This window comes from Culex quinquefasciatus, chromosome 3, assembly GCF_015732765.1.
Source record: "Culex quinquefasciatus strain JHB chromosome 3, VPISU_Cqui_1.0_pri_paternal, whole genome shotgun sequence".
NCBI lineage: Eukaryota > Metazoa > Arthropoda > Insecta > Diptera > Culicidae > Culex > Culex quinquefasciatus.
In genome coordinates this window covers 152,289,133-152,309,947 of record NC_051863.1, presented here as the reverse complement: position 1 = coordinate 152,309,947, position 20,815 = coordinate 152,289,133, and the positions used below count along the sequence as shown (strand labels likewise).

General features: G+C 35.8%; 1 protein-coding gene across 1 annotated transcript; it reads left to right on the top strand.

Moving 5' to 3' along the window:
• The first annotated feature begins 1,866 nt into the window (after window positions 1-1,866).
• LOC6044836 (tubulin polymerization-promoting protein homolog) lies at window positions 1,867-2,549 on the top strand. The gene is made up of 3 exons (XM_001862248.2): window positions 1,867-2,034; window positions 2,089-2,207; window positions 2,271-2,549. Exons 1-3 carry the CDS (start codon window positions 1,939-1,941, stop codon window positions 2,395-2,397), a joined length of 342 nt encoding a protein of 113 aa, XP_001862283.1. The 5' UTR covers window positions 1,867-1,938; the 3' UTR covers window positions 2,398-2,549.
• The last annotated feature ends 18,266 nt before the right edge of the window (window positions 2,550-20,815 follow it).

Sequence of the window (20,815 nt, the reverse complement as noted above, 5' to 3'; positions counted from 1 at the left end):
GTGGCCAAAGTGTCAACTTATTAGCGTAAAAACCTTCCTTGGGCTTATACGAACCTATACGAACCCAACGCAACAAAGAGCGCTCCGATCTGACTTTCCGTTATCAACTGATTCGCGTCCGAACAAAACCGTCGAAATTTTTTATATATATGTATATATATAATATAGATACTCGTTTAATAATTTATAACATGAATACTCCTGCAACCAAGCCTGCAACCCATAAACCCTTGTGAAAACAAACGAAATTTAATTTGTGATTATTGCAATTTTTCGTTTCAAACTGAAAGAATCTTCTTTTAAATCTAATGACGCATTTCTATTTCCACCTAACGACTAAAGCGGTTGTTTCAAATATCCTGATTTTTCTCCGTGTAGGGGAGAGTGGGGAGACTTGATCCCCTTTTTTTGTATCGCACATAACTCTGTCAATTTCTCACAAAACTATGATCTTTTAGCATGAATTGAAAGCTTAAACATTCAACTATGTTTGGCTAATAAGGGTATTTTATCAGATGAACTCTTCGAATCATGCCAAGCGTTTTAAAAAAATATTTTAAACCGGCATTTTCAAAATGTTTGGGGTAATTTGATCCCCCTTTCAACATTTTGAAGAAATCTTAAGCAAAATGTTTCTTATACATCCAAACTTTTAATTTTCTATAAGTTACAGCAATTTCACATTAAACCTGTACGTTTGTGTTCAAAATATAACAAGTTATGCATGCAAAATATTTAAAAACTTAAAATGTTCTTTTTTAGACCAAAATTGAGCATGTTTACATAAAGCTGGTAATTTTTGTTTACAAAACTTTTGAAATATGGTTCAAACTGCAGTAAGTTATGTACAACTATACTAAAGGAAACTATGTACGAAAACCCAGCCAAATTATTTAATCTTGAGGCTGATTCCAGTGACTGTAAAAATGCAGGGATCAAGTCTCCCTAAACGCACTTTTTTAAACAACTGATTGTAAAAATAGTATGACGATAAATTTAACGTCAAATGTGTAAGGGCTTTGGAGTTAATATGTTTATCAAACAATTCATGTATAAAAAATATTTTTTTGAGTAATTTTTGAGTGTTTTCTATACTTATTAAAACAAAGAAAAAAGATCTCTAGGAAGTTTTTTGCAGCACTTCTTAGAAAAATGTGTGTAACTCAATCTAAACATTTTTTATTTTTTTTTCTATTTTTTCTACAATGAGTTTTAGTCAAATTCGCACAACTTTCTAGAACAAAGATAATTGTTTTACCCACATGCTGACGAGATACAGGCTTGGGATCAAGTCTCCCCTGGGATCAAGTCTCCCCACTCTCCCCTATAGAATTGATAATGAAAAAGGGAACTTAAAACAGAAAGAATTACAAAAATTTCAACATTAAGCTAAATTGCTAAATTTACAACAACCTCTATTAGGTTGATACCGCTTCTTTTTTAATCTGGAATGGAAACTTGTAATTAAAATAATTCCCCAGAGATTAAATTTAAAAAATAGTTCAGATGTGTTAAAACACAATGTATAAGGTAGAAATCAATGCTATAATTTGTGTGAACTATATGACCTATCTGAACAACAGTTCATATTCCGCTTTTCCCCCTCAATACCAAAAACTAGCTCCAATAAAACTTCGATTGATCATTTCACCACTTCACAACAAAACGCCAAAGTTATTTTACCCTTTTCTTATTGTTTTATTTGCCAAGTATTATTATCCCCAACCACGCGAACTTTTCCTGTATCGCTATTTAGCAGTTCCACAATTTACGACTCATAGTCACCCATGATTTTCATTTGTTTTATCGTCACGTCCATGGAAACGCACGCGACAGGGAAAAACTGTTATCAGTAGCACTTTAGAATTGCTGTGGGTTGGTCGTGATTTACCAAATTTTCGTGATTTGATTCAAATTCAAAAGTACAAAAACAGATAAATGGCCAAAGTAATCGTTCCAGGGCCTGAACTGCCCTCGCTAGAGTCCATGTTTTCGTCATACGCCAAATATCGTCCTTCTCTGAACACATTTCAGGTAATGGTTCATTAATGTTTTTAATCAACTCATAAATTTTCTGATTATTTTTAGGGGGACGGAAAGCGGATTCTCCTTTCGCAAAGCGACGCCTGGATGCAACAAGCCCGATTGGTGGGGGCGAAACGAGTTTTCTCCCTCACGGAAACCGGGGTAATGTTCTTTAAATTAAGGTAGGTTCTAAGGGGGTGAGTAATCGATGCGCAACCTGTTGCATGTGTTCGTTGTCGTTTCAGCAAATCAACGCTGGATTTTGACGAATTCCTGCAGTTTCTGGAATCGTTGTGCGCCAGCAAGGGTGTTGGCTTTGAGGAAGTTAAGACCAGCCTGGTGAGCTGTGGACCGCCCGGAATCGTTTCCTGACATCGGTTTGGCAGCGTGACGCTGATGGCGTATCTGGACGATGTAATGATGGATGATGGCGAGAACAATGGGCAAGAACCGAGTGCAGAAGAAGCAGCTAAGGCGATGTTATTGAAGTTTGAAAATGTGACATTTACAAATTAAAAAGTATTTAGAAGATTTGGTGCTTATTATTTGATTGTTTGTGTAGTGTGAATTATTCAAATAAACGAATGTAAAACAATTCAATGACCATTCGTTTGATTTGGAATTTGAGCATTTTTATTTGTTTTTTTTTTTAATTTCAAAATTGTTCATGTTGCTTTTAAACATAAAATTTTACACAACCCTTCATATCTAAATGAACTCCTTTAAAAAATCACTTGAATTGGGTTTTCAAATTATGTTTAGATTGCTTATTTTATTACACACAACGATGAAGCTTATTTTGAGCATAATGACTCTTTGTACATTAAGAAAAAGTTTAATAAAAATGTAAAACGTGTAAAATAAAAAATTATCAGTAACTTACTTGAAAGCTCGTTTCAAGTTCGCTCCATCTCAAAATGTCTTCTTGTCATCGAATTAATTTCAACAGACTTTTGTTCTTAAAGCTAAGGGCCAATATGCAGCTTCAAAGGAAAGAGGTCAAGAAACAGCTTTACGAACAGCAGAACCGAGGCAGAACCTTGGTCAGAATAGTTCTAGCAGCATCCTGCTAGAATTTTTTACATAACGAATGATTTCGTTGGCTCCTGCTAGAACCGGTTATTGTATTTGAGCTAGAATTCTCAAAGAATTCTTGAGAAAATTTAGCAGGATGATGGCAGCGTTCTAGTAAGAATATGTTCGCTCTGTAAGATTTCTGTAAGAATCCTGTGAGAACGCCGTGACTGGGGCACTGCCGCTGCTGCCCATTTGATTTGTTTCCTGACCGGTTTCTTCCAAAGTGCATATCAGCTTTAAAATGTAGAAACGTTTTTCAGCATATTTTTTTTTTGAATTTATTTTTCCAAATTTGAGATTTCAAAATTTTAGCGGGGATTGACACTTTTTCGCAAAAGTATAAGCTTGACATTTGCCATTACACTTTTTTAGTTTGTACCCCGCTGGTTGGTCAAAGTCAACCTAAAAAGTGACGAACTGTCACTTTTTACACGGCGCTCACGCACACTATCAACACAAACGTTTGATAATTACACCCTTACCACAAATCATGATTTTTTGAGTTCCAAATCCCACTTTTCATACGATTTTTTTAGTTCAGGTACTACAACCATAAAAATGGTTATATGGGTTGAACTGAAAAATTCGTATGAAAAGTGGGATTTGGAACTCAAAAAATCATGATTTTTGGTAAGGGTGTGATAATTAATGTGTGTGTGAACTCCGTTGGGATGTCAAACTAAAAAGTGACCCCGTTCGTTTGACACCAGTTGGTGTCATACCTCGTGTCAAACCATCGGGATTTGAGTGTATATGCGGTGCAATGTTCCAAAAATCCACCAAAATTTTAAGCTGTATTCAGAATGGATATCAATAAAATTTTAAATTTGCAGCTCAAATTAATTTGTATTTTTTATAAATACTAATCAATTTTGAGAACTCACCCAATCCCACCCCTGCGGCACCGCCTGACACTGCTTGAGAACTGTCACAGCAGCAGGGGTGGAACTGCTTTGTTGCGTGATTTTGCTGCTGGCTGGCTGGCAACCCTGCCCTGCCCTAAAAGACGTCTGTCTTCTTCCACTGTCAGGAAAAGGGGGAGCCAATAACCTGAATGTGTGTTGTGTGGTTCGGGAACGATTATTATTTTTACACAAGTTTTTCGGTTCCGCGCAGTGCATTCCGGGTGTGCGACTTCCGGCGAGCGTGAACCCGCCATCGCCGCGATCCCGTTTTCCGCCGAGTGTGGCCAGTTGCGTCGCGTTTCGTGGACGAAAAAATTCTGTGAAGGATTTTTCTTTGCTCTTTTTTTTTCTTTCTCGCCCAGTCCAGAGTGCGTGTTTTCTTCTTGGTGATTTTTTCCTGCCAGGTCGCGTTTTGTTTTTCTTCCGTTTTTCTATTGTTTTGTTCGCGAGCTTCTTGTTCTTGTTTTTGCGTTGTGCGCGTGAGAGTGTGGTAGTCGTGGTGCTGTTGTTTTGAAATTGAGTTTATTTTCCGCGACGAGGCCTCTGACCTTTTGACACGCCAGAAAACAACACAAAAACTCGGCCTGCTCGGATCTTGCTTGTGCAACGACGACGACCGTCAAATCGGCAGGAAGTGGCCAACTTTGATTTCGATGTGAAGAAAAGTGCCCCCGGAAGGAGAAGATTGAAGAAGATAAAAAACATTCCAAGAAGTTCTGCAAGACAAAATCCTGCCAAAATGTTCAACGGTAAGTTCCCCGAAAGGTTGGCATTTTCCTAGAAGTTTTGCTTTTTATTTGTAGAAACCGATCCGGAACACCGTAAGGAACCGCAAATGACCTAATTTCGGATTAGCAAAGCAAGCCAATTGTAAAAAAGAGCAAAAATGATAAAGAAAAGTCGAGCAGATAAGTATAAAAATGGAATCATGATGGTTTGGTGGAATGGCATTTGGCCTTCGATTTTGTTGCTGTTGTTGTTGTTGCTGTTGGAGGAGCTGCCTCACTTTTTGCGTCTCTGCAGCGCAGCACAGCCCAGGTCAGGTTTTGCTTGCTTGCTTGCGTTTTGCGGGCGCTGTTGTGTGCTTTGCAGAAAGTTCTGTTCGGAGCTGGTCAGAAGAAAAAAACCAAAAAAAAAAAAAAAGGCAGAAGGCTTTCGCTGATGTGCGTTTTAGCACAAGCTACTAGGATTATAATGGGAGTCTGAGTTGTAACGAACTCAGGTGTGGAGTGTGCAAATGGAATAGTAGGCATTGGATTGTAAGAATGAGAAATTAGCAAGCTTAGCTAGAGAAAAAGGCAAGAAGAGTGTGATAAGGGCGAATGAGTTTTTAATTTGGGCTGCACCTTTGTGATGAGGATAAAAGTAAAGAGAAGAAAAATGTCTATGTCTTTAATACTGGTGTAAAAAGTAGAAAGAGATTTGGATAATTTGCTGTATAATTCTTTAGCTAATTGTTTTTTGTACCGGCGCAACATAAAATCTACCTTTTCGCCACTTATATTTAACCCGCTAATGCTCAATTTTTTGGTATTTCTGTTTGTCCCGTGTACAGGAGGTCATTATAAGTAAGTTTTGTTTCATATAAAACTTTATTTCTTTTGTTGTCTTTCTTGTTCAATTATTAGTATTTGTATTTGCATTTATCTTGTTCAGTTTATTTCTGGTTTTGATGGTATTTTGCTTAGTCTACAATTTTTTTATTTCCCGAAATGACTTGATTTGTATTGGTTTGGCAAACAAATTTTTGAAGCTATTCTGGACCAGATTTGAGGTCGGCGCATGCTGGACGCGATTCGCAAAGGAGATTTTATTTCCTAAGTTGACATTTGAAGCACGATATAAAATGATTTCCAACAAAGTATGATAATTCGTGGTTTTTTAGCCGGATGGTCATACCAGCATGTGATAATGCATTGCTATCGTTAAAAATAGCAATTTGATGCAGATATTCACAACTGAGCATGATAATTCGTCAACATATGTATCGCAATGAATTGGGGTTTAAAAAAGCTTTGAAAAATATGCAACAAGCCGAAATTATAGTTGTTTGTTTTTTTTTTTTTTTTTTTTTTTAGCTATATGTTCATGTAAATGTTCTCTTAAGCTCTCAAGAAGAACTTCTTAAAAGCTCTTTGAGTGCAATTAAGAGTTCTTAACCTATATCTCGGTTGGGTTTCAAAATAATCTCTCAGGGTCTTCGGGAGCCTAAAAGACAAGCGTAATTAGCGTATTCTAATCACTGGCACAACATGCTGGGTATCTTCTACGTGAAATGCCAAACAAGTTCTTCTAAAAGAGGAGTTAGAGCGGATGCATGTCTGGTTTGTGGTCTCATTTTCGACTATTTGGAGGCTGAAAATTAAACCTTTTTCTAAAAGTGGTTGCAACTTTGGCAAATTTCTATGAAATTTTGTTACGTTTCAGCAAGGGTAGGAGAAATGTTCAGACTACATATTTATGCAAAAAAAATATCTTTTAAAAAATCATAACTCGGCGGCAACACTTTTGGCAGTCAGTCTCTACGGCGGGGTTTGCCCGCTGAAACATAAAAAAATACAAAAACATTTTGAAAATTCGGATTTTGGGATTTTTATTTGCAAAAAAGGTCATTTAAAAGTTGATAAAACAAAATTTCCGTATACCTATCATGGTCTAAATATTCCTCGTCAAAAAACCTACAACTTTGCCGATGTTCTTAAGGTTAAGCCAGGGGTGCTCAAAGATTTTGGAGGATGGGCCAAATTTGGAGCTCAAATGAGCTTGAGGGCCAAATTTACAAAATAATTTATTTGAAAAAAAAAATCGTTGGTTTAATTTAAAATACTAGAAAATACATTTTTCAGCAAAAGTTTAAAAAAAAAATCAGCATTTCCGTTATTTAAAAACACTTGTGTTTTACTTATTTTTTTTTTAAAGTTTTTTACATTTCGAAAATGGTGACATGCAATGTGCAAAATTCATGTAACAGCGTAATTTAATAATTGAAATAAATGTGACTAATAATAATAAATAATCGTTGAGAGTCAGAATTTCAACATTCCAACCAAAAAATGTTAGAAAATTTTTTAATGCACCCTTAAAGTTGAATTATTTTATTTTCAAAAAATGTAAGATTCGACAAAACAAAACAAAAAATACAAATTATATTTCAATAAACCAGAACATGTTCAAATGATTCTAAACGCAGAGAAATGCATTTTTAATTGATTTCAGATGATTGCACTTAAATTTCCGTTGATATTTTGAAGTTTTTTGAAACAACATTTATACCCATGATTTTTGATAATGGGGGGGAGAGGAGGAATGTCGAAAAAAGGTTTTTGCAATTCCGTCGTGAAACTACTTACTTTTCCTGTCATTCTTGAACGACGAAAAAGCCTACTTTTCTGTACCAAAAATAACAGAATCGAATAGCAACACTTTTCAAAATAAATGCTGAAAAGTTCTACTTTTCAGTACTCAAATGGGTGCTGAAAAGTTGAACTTTTCAGCACTTGTTTCGAAAAGTAACACTTTTCAACATTTTTTTGATTTAAACGATTTATTAACAAAATACATGAAAATTTGACATAAAATTTCACTCAGTGTATATTTTTTGGAATTGCAAAAAATGTTGTATGGAACTCGTTGCAAAACTAGATTTTTTCAGCACTCTTCGTATTTATCCAACTCGGTGAACCTCGTTGGATAAATGTACGACTCGTGCTGAAAAAATCCTCTTTTTGCAACTTGTTGCATAAACTACTATTGTAAAATACTTGGAACAGCCTTATTCCTCCGATTTCAATATTTTGTCTGCCTTAATCCTGAAAGCCAAAAATTCCAAAAATGTTTGATGAAAGTTTTGATGATATATACTAGAAGATTAGCATAAAAATGTTTAATTTAATCATCATCAACGGGCCATTCTACATGATAATTAAAAACGGGTCCGCGGACCACAAAAAATCACCACCCGGGCCACGTTTGGCCCGCGGGCCATACTTTGGTCACCCCTGGGTTAAGCCGTTGACAGGGTGGCCACTCAAGTCGGAAAAAAGTCGGGAATTCGAAAAAAAAATCCGCCAAAAATCGGGAAAAATTCAGGAATTTGTTATTTTTTGTCAAAAAGTCGAGACTAACTAACTCATGAATAATTTGGTCATATTTTGTATAATTTTCAAATTAAATTCACTAACCTCTTCTTTAGTAGCATACTTTAAATGGAAGGTTACTTTCACTATTTCAATCTATTTAAGAATGAAAGGTCATTTTTTAATGTTTATAAAACATTTTTTAATGTTTATAAATGTTTATACTTTGTACAAAGATTTTCGTATTTTTTTTATGAATCAAACGATTTTCATTCATTTGTGTTCATCAAACCAACGGTATCATCAACAAATTTAATGAAAAACTAATTTTAAGAATAGAGCCTAATTTTTACGAGTATGGGCAGCGTAAAGCTGTGATAATTTTTTTTAATATAAAAAAACTTGTGTTTGACAATGGTGTTTTTTGATTTTTTAATGTAAAACTAAATTTATTAAGTCATTTGAAATATTTATTTTTAAATGATTCATTTGAACTTTTTTGTGAGTGAACTACTATGAATTGTGAATTGTTCGTACGTGTTGAGTGAAAATTTGAAAAACTTTAACGAAAACAAAAATTTAATTTGCAAACGAAGAAATCAAACCTGCTGCAAATGCAAGGAAATTTGGTAAAAACATTTTTAAAATTCTTTGAAAGAATAATATCAGCAATCATGTATCAAACGTTCTTTTATTGAAAATAAAATAAAAATAAATAAGGAATACAATTTTAAATTCAGTCATTTGTAACATTTTGCAATTTTCAGTTGAAATGAAGTATAAAAAACTATACATTTGCCAATTTTAAAAGTACACAATAAAAAATAATGTAAATTTGGAAGCTGTAGTTTTTGAAGGTTGAATATTACCTTTTTTATGATGTAATTTTACCTCAACTTAGACTGAAAAAGTGACATTACACCAGAATAATTGTAAAATTACACATTTTCACAGGTAAAATTTCACATTTTTCTGACATAACCATTCAAATTGTAAGTTTGTTAGGCTTTGGGTAAATTGTTCAAAGACTAATTGTTTATGTTTCTGCTCTGAATCAAATAATGAGTCCTTCCATTTTGGCATTATTTTTTAGGCCGTTTCAAATATTTTTTAAATGTTTATGCCCCCCCCCCCCTTCAAAATTTACCCGAAAAATCAAGGAACAAAAAATAAAAATTAAAAAAAAAACATCAAAATTTCAATGTCAATAGAAGTCGAATCAACTGAAAATAATCCCCCCCCCTTCGACTTTGGTCAGTGTCGAGGGATATAAGCTTTAAAAAAATATTTGCAACGGCCTTAAGGGGTTTCTGTTTTCAAAGAAAATTGTTAATTAGTTTGATATTTTTAAATTGATCTGTTTTTTTTTCTATAGTTAATAATGACTTTTTTTAAAGAATTTTTTAGTTGAATTCATTCTTCATTTGAGTTTCTGAAAAAGTCGGGAAATTGAAAATGGAATTTGAGTGGTCACCCTGCGTTGATTCTTTTCGAAGAAAATTAATCATCACTCTAAAATGCTCTGTATTGAATTGAATTTAACGAATTTCTGCACCAAAATGATCATCAAATGTGTTTCAAAATTTATATAATTTTGTGGCTCAATCATGATGATTTCCATAACTTTATCAACAAAAATTATCAACACGTATGTATGATACTATTTGGAACAACTGGTTAAAGGAATTATGGCAAAATATTGATATCGAGGCAAAATTTATATCTTTGAACGAAAAATCACGACAATAATGGAAGTCTTCACGTAAAGGCTCTGAAAGGTATCATTCCTGGTCGGCCATTTGGTGGCCATGTCTGTTTTAGAAAAAAAAAATGTTTAAGTCTTGAACTTGATTCAGAATGTATCAATCAAAAAATGGTTTTCTTGGTGTTGTTTTAGAAGCATATTGCCTTCCTCACATTACTGAGGAAAGGCTATAAAATCACTCGAAAAATGATCTTCTTAATTTGACAATTTAGACCCACCTTCACGTATACATATTAGGGTGGGTACGTTTTTCAAAAAGTTCTCGGATCAAGTTTTAGTATGGTTCCCCTTGTAGGGCATGCCCATAGGGACTTTCATGCCAAATATCAGCTCATTTGGTTGTAAACTGGCTGCGCGCATCAGGGTTAAAGTTTACATGGGAATTACTATGGGAAATTGGAACTTTTTGTTCAAACGCTCCTACAGGTCTGGGAAAATCACGCGCCAACTTCTGGTATGGTCAGGCCTATGGAGAATGGTCTGGAGAACACTTTTCCGAAGAGCATATGGATTCGTTGTCCCTAGACCTGGCGCATCGGCAAACAATCGATGTCTCCGGAATCAACGGTTTTCCCTCAAAAAGCATCAAATTTTCCTTAGCATGCTATGAAAGCATGATGAACACCGCGACGCCATACGTCAGGCAGCTACCACGTGGGTGAGAAACGGCTGGAATATTTAATTGCAAACCTTCTTTTAACTAGAAAATGAACATTTCGAGTAATCCTGACATTATTTAGTCGAATTCAGAATCTTTGCATAGCAAATTTGTATTTTTTTTTTGCAAATATTTCAACCACGTGGTAGCTGCCTGACGTATGGCGTCGCGGTGTTCATCATGCTTTCATAGCATGCTAAGGAAAATTTGATGCTTTTTGAGGGAAAACCGTTGATTCCGGAGACATCGAATTGTTTGCCGATGCGCCAGGTCTAGGGACAACGAATCCATATGCTCTTCGGGAAAAGTGTCCAGACCATTCTCCATAGGCCTGACCATACCAGAACCGTGATTTTCCCAGACCTGTAGGAGCGTTTGAACAAAAAGTTCCAATTTCCCATAGTAATTCCCATGTAAACTTTAACCCTGATGCGCGCAGCTAGTTTACAACCAAATGAGCTGATATTTGGCATGAAAGTCCCTATGGGCATGCCCTACAAGTGGAACCATACTAAAACTTGATCCGAGAACTTTTTGAAAAACGTACCCACCCTAATACATATCGATTCAGAATCATGTTCTAAGCAAATGTCTGTGTGGATGTGTGTAGGTGGGTGGAAAAAAAAATTGTCACTCGATTATGTCCGGACTGGATAAACGGATTTTGACCCTATTAGTCTCATTCGATCCGTCTTGGGGTCCCATAGGTTTCTATTTAAAATCAGCAAGTTTAGTAAAGTACTTCAAAAGTTATGCTAAAAAAACGAGTTTGGCGTATGTCCGGAAGATTGTAAAAAGGGTGGTTTTTGCAAGAAAACCTATTATGTTGTACATTTTCAGAAAGGTATTGAAAAGACCTTTCCAATGAGTCCAAAACATTAAAGATCTGACAACCTTATCAAAAGTTAATAGCACTTAAGTGTTATTTATACACTTTTTCGAGGCCGGATCTCAGATATTTCAATAAAAATGATGTCCGGGTCCATCATGCGACCTGTCGTTAGTTAGATAATCAAAAAACCTTTCAAATGAGCCTAAAAAATCCAGGATCTGACAACCCTATCAAAAGTTATAAGCACTTAAGTGTTATTTATACACTTTTTGGAGGCCGAATCACGGATATTTCAATAACAATGATGTCCGGATCCATCATGCGACCTGTCGTTTGTTAGATAATCGAAAAACCTTTCAAATGAGCCTAAAAAATCCAGGATCTGACAACCCTATCAAAAGTTATTAGCACTGAAGTGTTATTTATACACTTTGGTAGGCCGGATCTCAGATATTTCAATAAAAATGATGTCCGGGTCCATCATGCGACCTGTCGTTAGTTAGATAATCAAAAGACCTTGCAAATGAGCCTAAAACATCAAGGATCTGGCAACCCTATCCAAAGTTATCAGCACTAAAGTGTTATTTATAACTTTTTGGATTTCAGATATTGTGATAGAAATATTGTCTGAATCTTCCTGTGAACTATCGTTATTTTTCAGACTTGCTGATGAGCCAGAAATATTGAGGTCTGCGAACCCTATCAAAAGAAATTAGTGATAAAATTATTTGTTGATGTTAAATGTTATTACTGGATGTAGACATGAATATGAGGAAGGCAACAACCACCTAAAGGTGGATTGAGTAACGTTTTCATTTCAATTTACTATTTCTGGATCCTATCGTTGACAGTCATTGTCCCAAGAGTTAATGACACAAAACATAGAATATTTTGAAAACTAATGATTGCATACTTCAAGAACGAGTACGCCCTACGACTGATCGATATCAGTATAACTGGAGATCATCAAACGACACGGATACGCAAATCGACCATGTTCTCATCGATGGTTGGCACTTCTCGGACATAATCTACGTCAGATTCAGATTATATAGCTACCTAGGCGCGGACATCGACTTGGACCACTACCTGGTGATGCCAAAACTGGGCCAACGCCTGCCCGAAGTTAACAAGCTCCGGTACCATCGTCAGTCGCGACATCGAGCGCCAAACCAGATCCCGACGCGCCAACTTATTGATGTCAAGCCGCGTCAACAACTCTTCCGGGAAGCTGGTGAAATCAACGATGGACGCGACACGGTGCAGCGTGAAGAGATCGGGTGTGATGTCCGATCCGATCGAATCACGCAAGGGACTGCGGCAAGGCGACGGTATCTCCAGTCTCTGTTTCAACATTGGGCTTAAAGGTGTTATGAGGCGGGCGGGCTTCAAAATGCGGGGCACGGCTATCAACCGGTCCACCCAGTTCATCTGCTATGCCGACGACATGGACATTGTCTGCCGAACGTTCGAAGAGGTGGCTAGAAGGTATACCGAATTGAAGCGAGAAGCGAAGAAGGTTGGATTGAGGGTGAATGTGGTGAAGACGAAGTATTTTCTGGCATGAGGAACCGAGTCCCATAGGACCGAGAGTGACGAGTTTGAGGTTGTCGAGGTGTACGAATGATTTAGGATGTCGGAAAAATCAATTTTATCAATCTTCCACATATTGATCCAAACTCAACAAGGAAAATCTTTTTTTTTCATCGATTTTCGCCACTCGAACTAACCTTTCCGCACAATACCACCAAACCATCACGGCGAAAAAGGGAAGAAAAACAAACCTCAAAACGGTAGTAGTAAAGCACTCACCTACCCACACTTCAACGCGGGTGGCGGGGTGGCGCCTCTGCTCGGCGCTCCAATTTCGCACACCGCCGGCGGATCGTGCGTAGCAGACCGCGAAGAATAGCTTTACCTTTACTATTATTTTCTTCTTTTCTGTGTGTAGGTCTTCGGGTTTAGCTTTATTTATATTTGTTAAGTTTGTGATGTATGGTTGTAAGTAGAAGTTAGTGATAGAGGGGTTACCGGGAAGAAGTTAGAAGAGTTCAATGTATTGCTGGAGCAGGCTTAAGGTGCAGCTTTTGATAAGATAAAACTATTAGTAAAGTCATCGTCAGAATGCTTATCAGCTGTGCGTTGATGAACTCTACCGCGTCAGGTATGCGTGACTGTACTGATAAAAATTTCTAGTTCACTTAAAGAGGATAAATCCAGAAATTCGAGCAGACTAATTGACACTAGAAGCGCCACATTTCGATCCCGTGGTGGGAGTTGATACTGAGTGAAGGTTGAAGTCTTGGCTGCTCGACTGTGTCTTTGCTATCTATTCCTGGTGGGTGCAAAAGCAAACTGATCGATTTTTCTCTCCGTCTCTTCCACCTTTAGCGGGCGATTCGTTCGGGTACCTGTTCAAGAAGAACGATCCTATTCACTCGCTCAACAACTTTGCAACCTCCCCGCAGACGATTGATAGGTAAGTTTAAACATGATTTGGAGCATACAATCGACGAAGTAGACGGAAGGTGCCATAAAATTAGAACTTGTGGGTTATTTTTAAACGAAACTAATTTGAGATAAAATTAAAACTACTCGACGGTGGCGTCGCGACGCGACGCGTCCTACGACCGTTCGTCCGGTGATTGTCGGCGGTTGAGGAAGACGGTAATAAGGTTTGGTTGCAATTTCAGTTCTACATTCACGACTAGACGCGGTAATCGCTGTGCATTTTTTTTACTTTTTTACTTGCTAATGCCTAATAACTTTTTCGACTATTTTTATTTCGTTTTTCAAAGGCAATTTTAAGTTTTTGAGACAAATTTTATTTAAGTGATTGACGTCTTTTCCTTGCCTTTCTTACAAGAGTAATTCCAAAAGCGCCTGGATGCATGCAAAAATCCTACCAAAGAAAAGCTATCAAAAGGTAGTTTCCCAAAATTTCCGCAAGAGGTCGACAGTCAACTGTTAAGGTTATTTGCAAATCAAACCTTGTTTTGTGAATAACTCTTAAAGCACTTTACCAAATACAATAATTTTCAATACGGTCTTATGGAACCACAAATCGGAACGAATGGAACAAATCCGGCATTAATCCGTACAGCTAGTTCAGAGTTATTTGAGTGAAAATATTTTCTGCACTCATTCTGAGTCGATATGTATACGTGAAGGTAAATCTTGCAGGTTATTTTAAGTGGTTAATTTTTGGAGTGATTTATTCAGTGAAGAAACCAAAAATTGAAAAAAATATTTCTGACAATAATGACAATATGTAGAACGTTCAAATGTAAAAAGAAATTTCTTTAAAATCAATTTAAAATAAGAGCCAACTCCGCTTTTAACACCCGGCCATGGCAATGGCAATCCCAGTCCTCTCGAGTTCCTCCAAAAAGAACGGAAACGACGACGACGACGATGGGTTGTGGTGCGCCCAAAAACGCAGTCATTTTGACACACTCCCTTGCATGCGTGTATGTGTGTTTGTATAAATTTAGCGCAGTCTAGACGATCGGACACCTTTTTCGCATTTGTTTTTGAGTCTATTTTCGTTTGTTCTTGGGGTTGCCAGGCTGCTCTTCTGTAGCTGCTGCATTTGTCCGGTAATTCTTGCATTTCGAGGAGACTTTGGTCAAAACTGCTACGTTGACGTCTTGGGAAGGTTTCTTTCTGGAAAATTTTCTTCTAAAGTCAAATAAATCTGCTGAAATGCTTCCCTCATAAAGAGCACAAGAAACGGCGCGAATTCGCGACTCGTACTCATTCTAATCCTATTAGGAAATTTCCTCTTGTTCGCGCGGCGTCACACAAATAAGGATATCTTCATGTTCCAGGAACTCGGCTTGAGCAAGTCTTTTCACACCAATCCGTATAACCTCGTATAACATATTAAAACCCCGGTGATACTGCTCAGATTGCATCGCTTATCGCTTTTGTTGAGGTTGAGACAGCCTTTGATTGGAAACAATGTAATTGTTTCTACAATCTTGTGAAAATCAATTTGTAGATCTGCACATGACGTATAAATTGCTTTAAAGTCTGTGGGCAAATCGATGTTTTATAGATAGTAAATCATTGCCTTATATTGATTTTAATCATAATGAATTGAGCAAATATCAAAAGCGATAACGCCCTTAAAAATGTACTCTAGAGTCTTTGATGATCATTTTGATGGTTTAACATACATTAAACAGTGTTGCCAGGTAATCAAAAAACTGTGGAGTAAAACAAAGTTGACCGAATCATTTTCTTCAAAATTGACATTCACTTTAAAAGTTCAATTCAGAGTTTTTTAAAGGATAAGATTGTCTCTCATATGGGTAATTCAAACTCACAGAAAAGGCCGATTTGATTTGGTGATTTGAAGACACTTTTGTCCTGATCACGAGAGTCCGTTTTTGATAGGACGAGGGGCGGTGACTTCATTTGAACATGCGAAGGGTGTTTTCTTGGCCTGAAACGGTGATGGGAAATTTGGTGTCAAAGGTTTTGATTAGACCTTGGAAGCTTGAATTCGAACGTATTTTATCGAACACTAAAAAGTTTTAAAATTCTCATTTGGACTGTAATACATGCATTTTATGGAAATTTAATGTCAAACATTGTCAAATCATTTTCATTTACTTTTCATTTTATTTCAACTTGATAGTAAAATGTTCACAATTGTCCAATATTTTGATATAAATTTAAAAACATACATTATCGCGATTTACAAAAAATTTTGAAAAAGTTACTTTTGCGTTTCTCGCTGTTTCGTCGTTATTTCATGACCATGAACAGCATGATCGATGACGAAACTTTTTATTTTTCGTAAAATGTAGTAACTTGTGATGTTTATAAGCATTGATATATCAAATTTTATATTAGCTCACATTTGAGAGTGTATTATATTTGCAAAACAGTGTTTTGTTCAAATAAATGAATTCAACATTAAATTATATTTTTCAAAATGTTTAAATTCTAAGCAAATGGTTAATACATAAAAGTTTTAACAAATTTGATCAGTTTCAGGCTAAATTGAATCTTTCGATGTTCAAATGAAGTTTTCAAATTAAAATTAGATTACTTAAAAGTTCATAAATAATCTTTTTTTTGTAGTTCATAGTAACTATAGGAACTATAAAAATACTCTGGAATTAAAAAATCTCTTACTACAGTCCAGACTTGATTATCCGAAGGCTTTGGCCAAATATTTACTTTTTTTACTTCGGAATAATCGATTTTTTTTCGGATAATCGAAACTTCTATTTTACTTCGGATAATCGAATTGATTTGATTACCCAAAGTCCCATCAAAACCTTCGAATAATCGAGTCTGGACTGTATTTTAAAAGTGATGCCAAAATATCAACATTTATCCCTTATCAAATCAAATCAAATTATTCGCTCTACAGCATTGCCTTGGCGTTCTCGATTGCGAGATTCCTACTCGAAACTAGGTGTCCGAAGGCTTGATTGTTGAGGCATTTGCAAACCTCTTTTTACAGCTTCCATCCACCCCGGGATTCGAACTGACGACCTTTGGATTGTGAGTCCAACTGCCTACCAGCGACTCCACCGAGGCAGGACCCAGGGAGACGACTCCTACACCTGGATTGAGCTAACGACCTAACCTAGGTTAGACCGGGGCCAACATTTACTTCCCCGTCCGACGGAAGGCGTGGTCAGATAAATCTCGTCTCGAAAAATGCCACCGGGACCGTCTGGGATCGAACCCAAGCCGACTGGGTGAGAGGCAACCACGCTTACCCTTACACCACGGTCCCGGATTTATCCCTTATGTATCCATCAAATAATGTACTGAAAGGTGATTCTGGAAATAATGTCCTATCAACTTTACAACATCTTGGCAGAAACAGATGTAGAAACTACCGATATCTCCGGACAGTGTTGCCAGATCATCAAACGTTGTGACTTATTATTAAAAAAACATACCTATCCTTCTTTGCTTAAAATACTCGTTTAAGTTTCAAATTTTCGACATTTGGGCATAAACAGTTGTTTAAATTACAGGGTGGTCACTCACGTTGGGAAATCGGGAATTTCGGAAAAAAAATCTGGAATTCGCCAAAATCTGCAAAAAAATCGAGAAAAACTCGGGAATATGTTTTTTTGTCAAAAGTCGGGAACAATCAGGAAACCTAAGTATACTCTTTTGAAAATTATTTTCCAAACCTTGAAAAATATTCTAATATTTTATACATTTTCAATTTTCCTTAGGAACTCACATTAAATTTAAGGTTCCTTTCACAATTTCAATCAATTTAAATAACCGCTTCTATTTAAGACATTACAATTCCCTATAAATTCCTTTTTTTTAAATAAAGCCAAAAGATTTTTATTATTTTTGAATGTCAAACAAGAGGTAACATCTATCTCAAAACAAAGTCAATGAAAAACTAATCTAAAAATAGAGCCTAATTTTGACGGTTATGACCAGCGTAAAGTTATGATCTCGTTTATGATTCTGTTTCATTTTGTTAAATTGATTGAATATTTGAAAAATGATTTAAACTTGAGTTTGGAGTTTTGTTTTTTTTGTGGATTTTTTTTAATTGTTCAACTAATTGCATTAATTCGTTTCCTTTTTACTACAAGTGTTTCCCGTGAACTTTCTGTGAGTATTGGTGAATTACTATGGATTTAGCTTGATTTTAATTATTGAAAAACTTAAATATTGAATAAAATTTAATCGCTGTTCGTTCTGAAAGAAAAAATGAAAAAAAGTTATTATCGTTTTGAAAACAAGAAAAAAATATTTAAATTGCAAAAAAAAAATCAGGTAAATTTTTTTCAGTTTTTGTATATATGTTTAAAGAATTTATCTCTTTAAACATTTCGCATAACAAGTAGTGAAACATGGAAACTTACCAAAATTATTTTTTAATTGAAAAAATTAAAGCCGTTTAATACTGACAACTATTTAAATCAAAATTTACAAAATTAAAAACGGATCTTTGTAAAATCATTTTCAACCAACTGAACAAAAATAATTAAGTTTCTGATTTTTCGAAAATTGTCAATAGTTTGATTTGTTATAATTCATTAAGATATTTTTTCGATGGTTGATACTGACTAAAAAAATAAAGAGTTTTTTGTTTCAAATATTTTTTTGGACAAGAAATGCCTATTGTTTGAGTTTCTGGAAAAGTCGGGAAGTTGAAAATGGGTCCAGATCGCAAAATTAAGTGGAAATTAGGGTGGTTCACGATAAGGTTGATTTTGAAAATCTAACATTACAGGAATATTTTTGGGATTTTTTTGTCTTCTAGAAAGTTGTTGGGCTTGCCAATTCAAGCAACTTTCCAATGCAACCTGGTGCTTAAAATTTGGCTTGCGCCTTTTCGAGATATTTAAGTTTAAAAATTTACATCTCTTTTACCTTAAAATGGCTGTAACTTTTGACCCTTAAGTCCAAATTGACATGTCAATAAATAAAAATGTTCGTTTTTTAGAGCTCTAAAAGTGCTTACAATATCACTTTTCTCTAAATCTTAACCCTGAATTACCACGTTAAAAAAACTGATTTTTGAAGGTTTGCTTTGATGCTTTCTATTAATTTGGTCGTAGAAGGCGTTGATTACGAGATAAAATTTTGGTGTCTTCGACAAAGTTGTTTGAATCGGCAAGCCTAACAACTAGAAGAGAAAAAAAATTCCAAAAATATTCCTGTAAAGTTAGATTTCCAAAAATACCTTGATCGTGAACCACCCTAATTGTGAACCAAACCAAAAGTTGCCCCTTTCCATTTGCAACAACTCTTCTGAAGACACCAAAGCTCCAAAACTTAACCATTTTTCGGAAAATCCATTTTCCACTTAATTTTGCGATTTGGACCACTGTGCAGTGCTTACTGGAGACGGTTTTGCCTTCCTCACGTTACTGAGGAAAGGCTATAAAATCACTCGAAAAATGAACTTCTCAATTAGACCTTCTAGACCCACCTTCATGTATACCTATCGACTCAGAATCAAATTCTGAGCAAATGTCTGTGTGTGTGGTGGGATGTTGATCAAAAAATTGTCACTCGATTATCTCGACATTGGCTGAACCGATTTTGTCCGTTTTGGCGTCATTCGATCCGTCTTGGGGTCCCATAAGTCGCTATTAAAAATTATGTAGTTTAGTTAAGTACTTCAAAAGTTATGCTAAAAAAACGATTTTAAGAAAAGTCCGGAAGATTGTAAAAAGGGTAGTTTTTGTCAGAAAATCCGTCATGCTATACATTTTCAGAAAGGAATTTAAAAGACCTTTCCAACGCGTCCAAGACATTGAAGATCTGACAAATCTATCAAAAGTTATAAGCACTTAAGTGTTATTTATACGCTTTTTGGAGGCCGGATCTCAGATATGTTGATGAAAACGTTGTCCGGATCTATCATGCGACCTATCGTAGGATGGGTATTCAAAAGAACTTTCTAACGCCTCCAAAACATGCAAGATCTGACAACCCTATCAAAAGTTATAAGCACTTAAGTGTTATTTACGCAATTTTTGCATTTTGGATGGCACCCTTTAAATGTGAGGAAGGCGCCAACCACCTAAGGGTGGATTAAGTAACGTTTTTTTACTAGCTATCAAATGGTTTAAAAAATGTCTCGCCAATTTTCATCAATGTTTCATCCACATCCTGCCCTTAAAAGTTCCATAATTCTCATTACGACTAATTCTAAGTTTCGACAGTGTTGCCAACTTTTTTGTTTGCGTAATTCGTCGAAGAGTGCTCTGCCCAACGATGCACAAAATTGTGGCTCCAGCAGATATTTTAATCGAAATTTGAAGTATCCACAAACATTAAGGGAAATAAATTCCTCTTAAGTTTCGATTTATCTTGCCAGTGTTGCCAGATCTTTCAAAATTTTGGAATCGTCAAAAAGGTTTTTTTTGTATCTTTCCAACGCTTCAAAGAAATGTAGTACCAAGAGTCCGTTCAGCCAACCTTGTTCTGTAAATTTCACTTAGGTGCTCACAACATTTGGCAGTGTTGCCAGAGATTTAATAAATAAAACTAAAGTTGTTTTTTTTTTACTGAAATGTGAATTTAAAGTACATCACAGAGAGTAGATTCATCGCCAAACCTCCAAGGGCATTCTGATTGATTTCTGCTGATTTTGGCAATAATTTTGCTGTTTTAGCCACTAGTTTTGCTGGAATCGTATTTTCGTATTTTATACGCTGGATAAGTGATAATTCTTGCAGATTGAGATAATAGAAGGTTTTTTGCATGTTCAGCAATATTCATTACGATTTTGAAAAACCATGAATTTTAACCGTTAATTGATAATTAAATTTCGAAATATGAGTCAAAGAATATTTTGTTGTAAGATGACGTTTGACGTTTGAGTAATAACATATTTTTTTAATTCCTTTCAACATAGAAATCAAAGTTAAGATATCTTCAAATGAGTTCGTCATGAAGGATAGAAGTTCAATTAACGCCCAATCGGTGGAGGGGCATTTGAGGCCTCCCATCTGGCCTCCG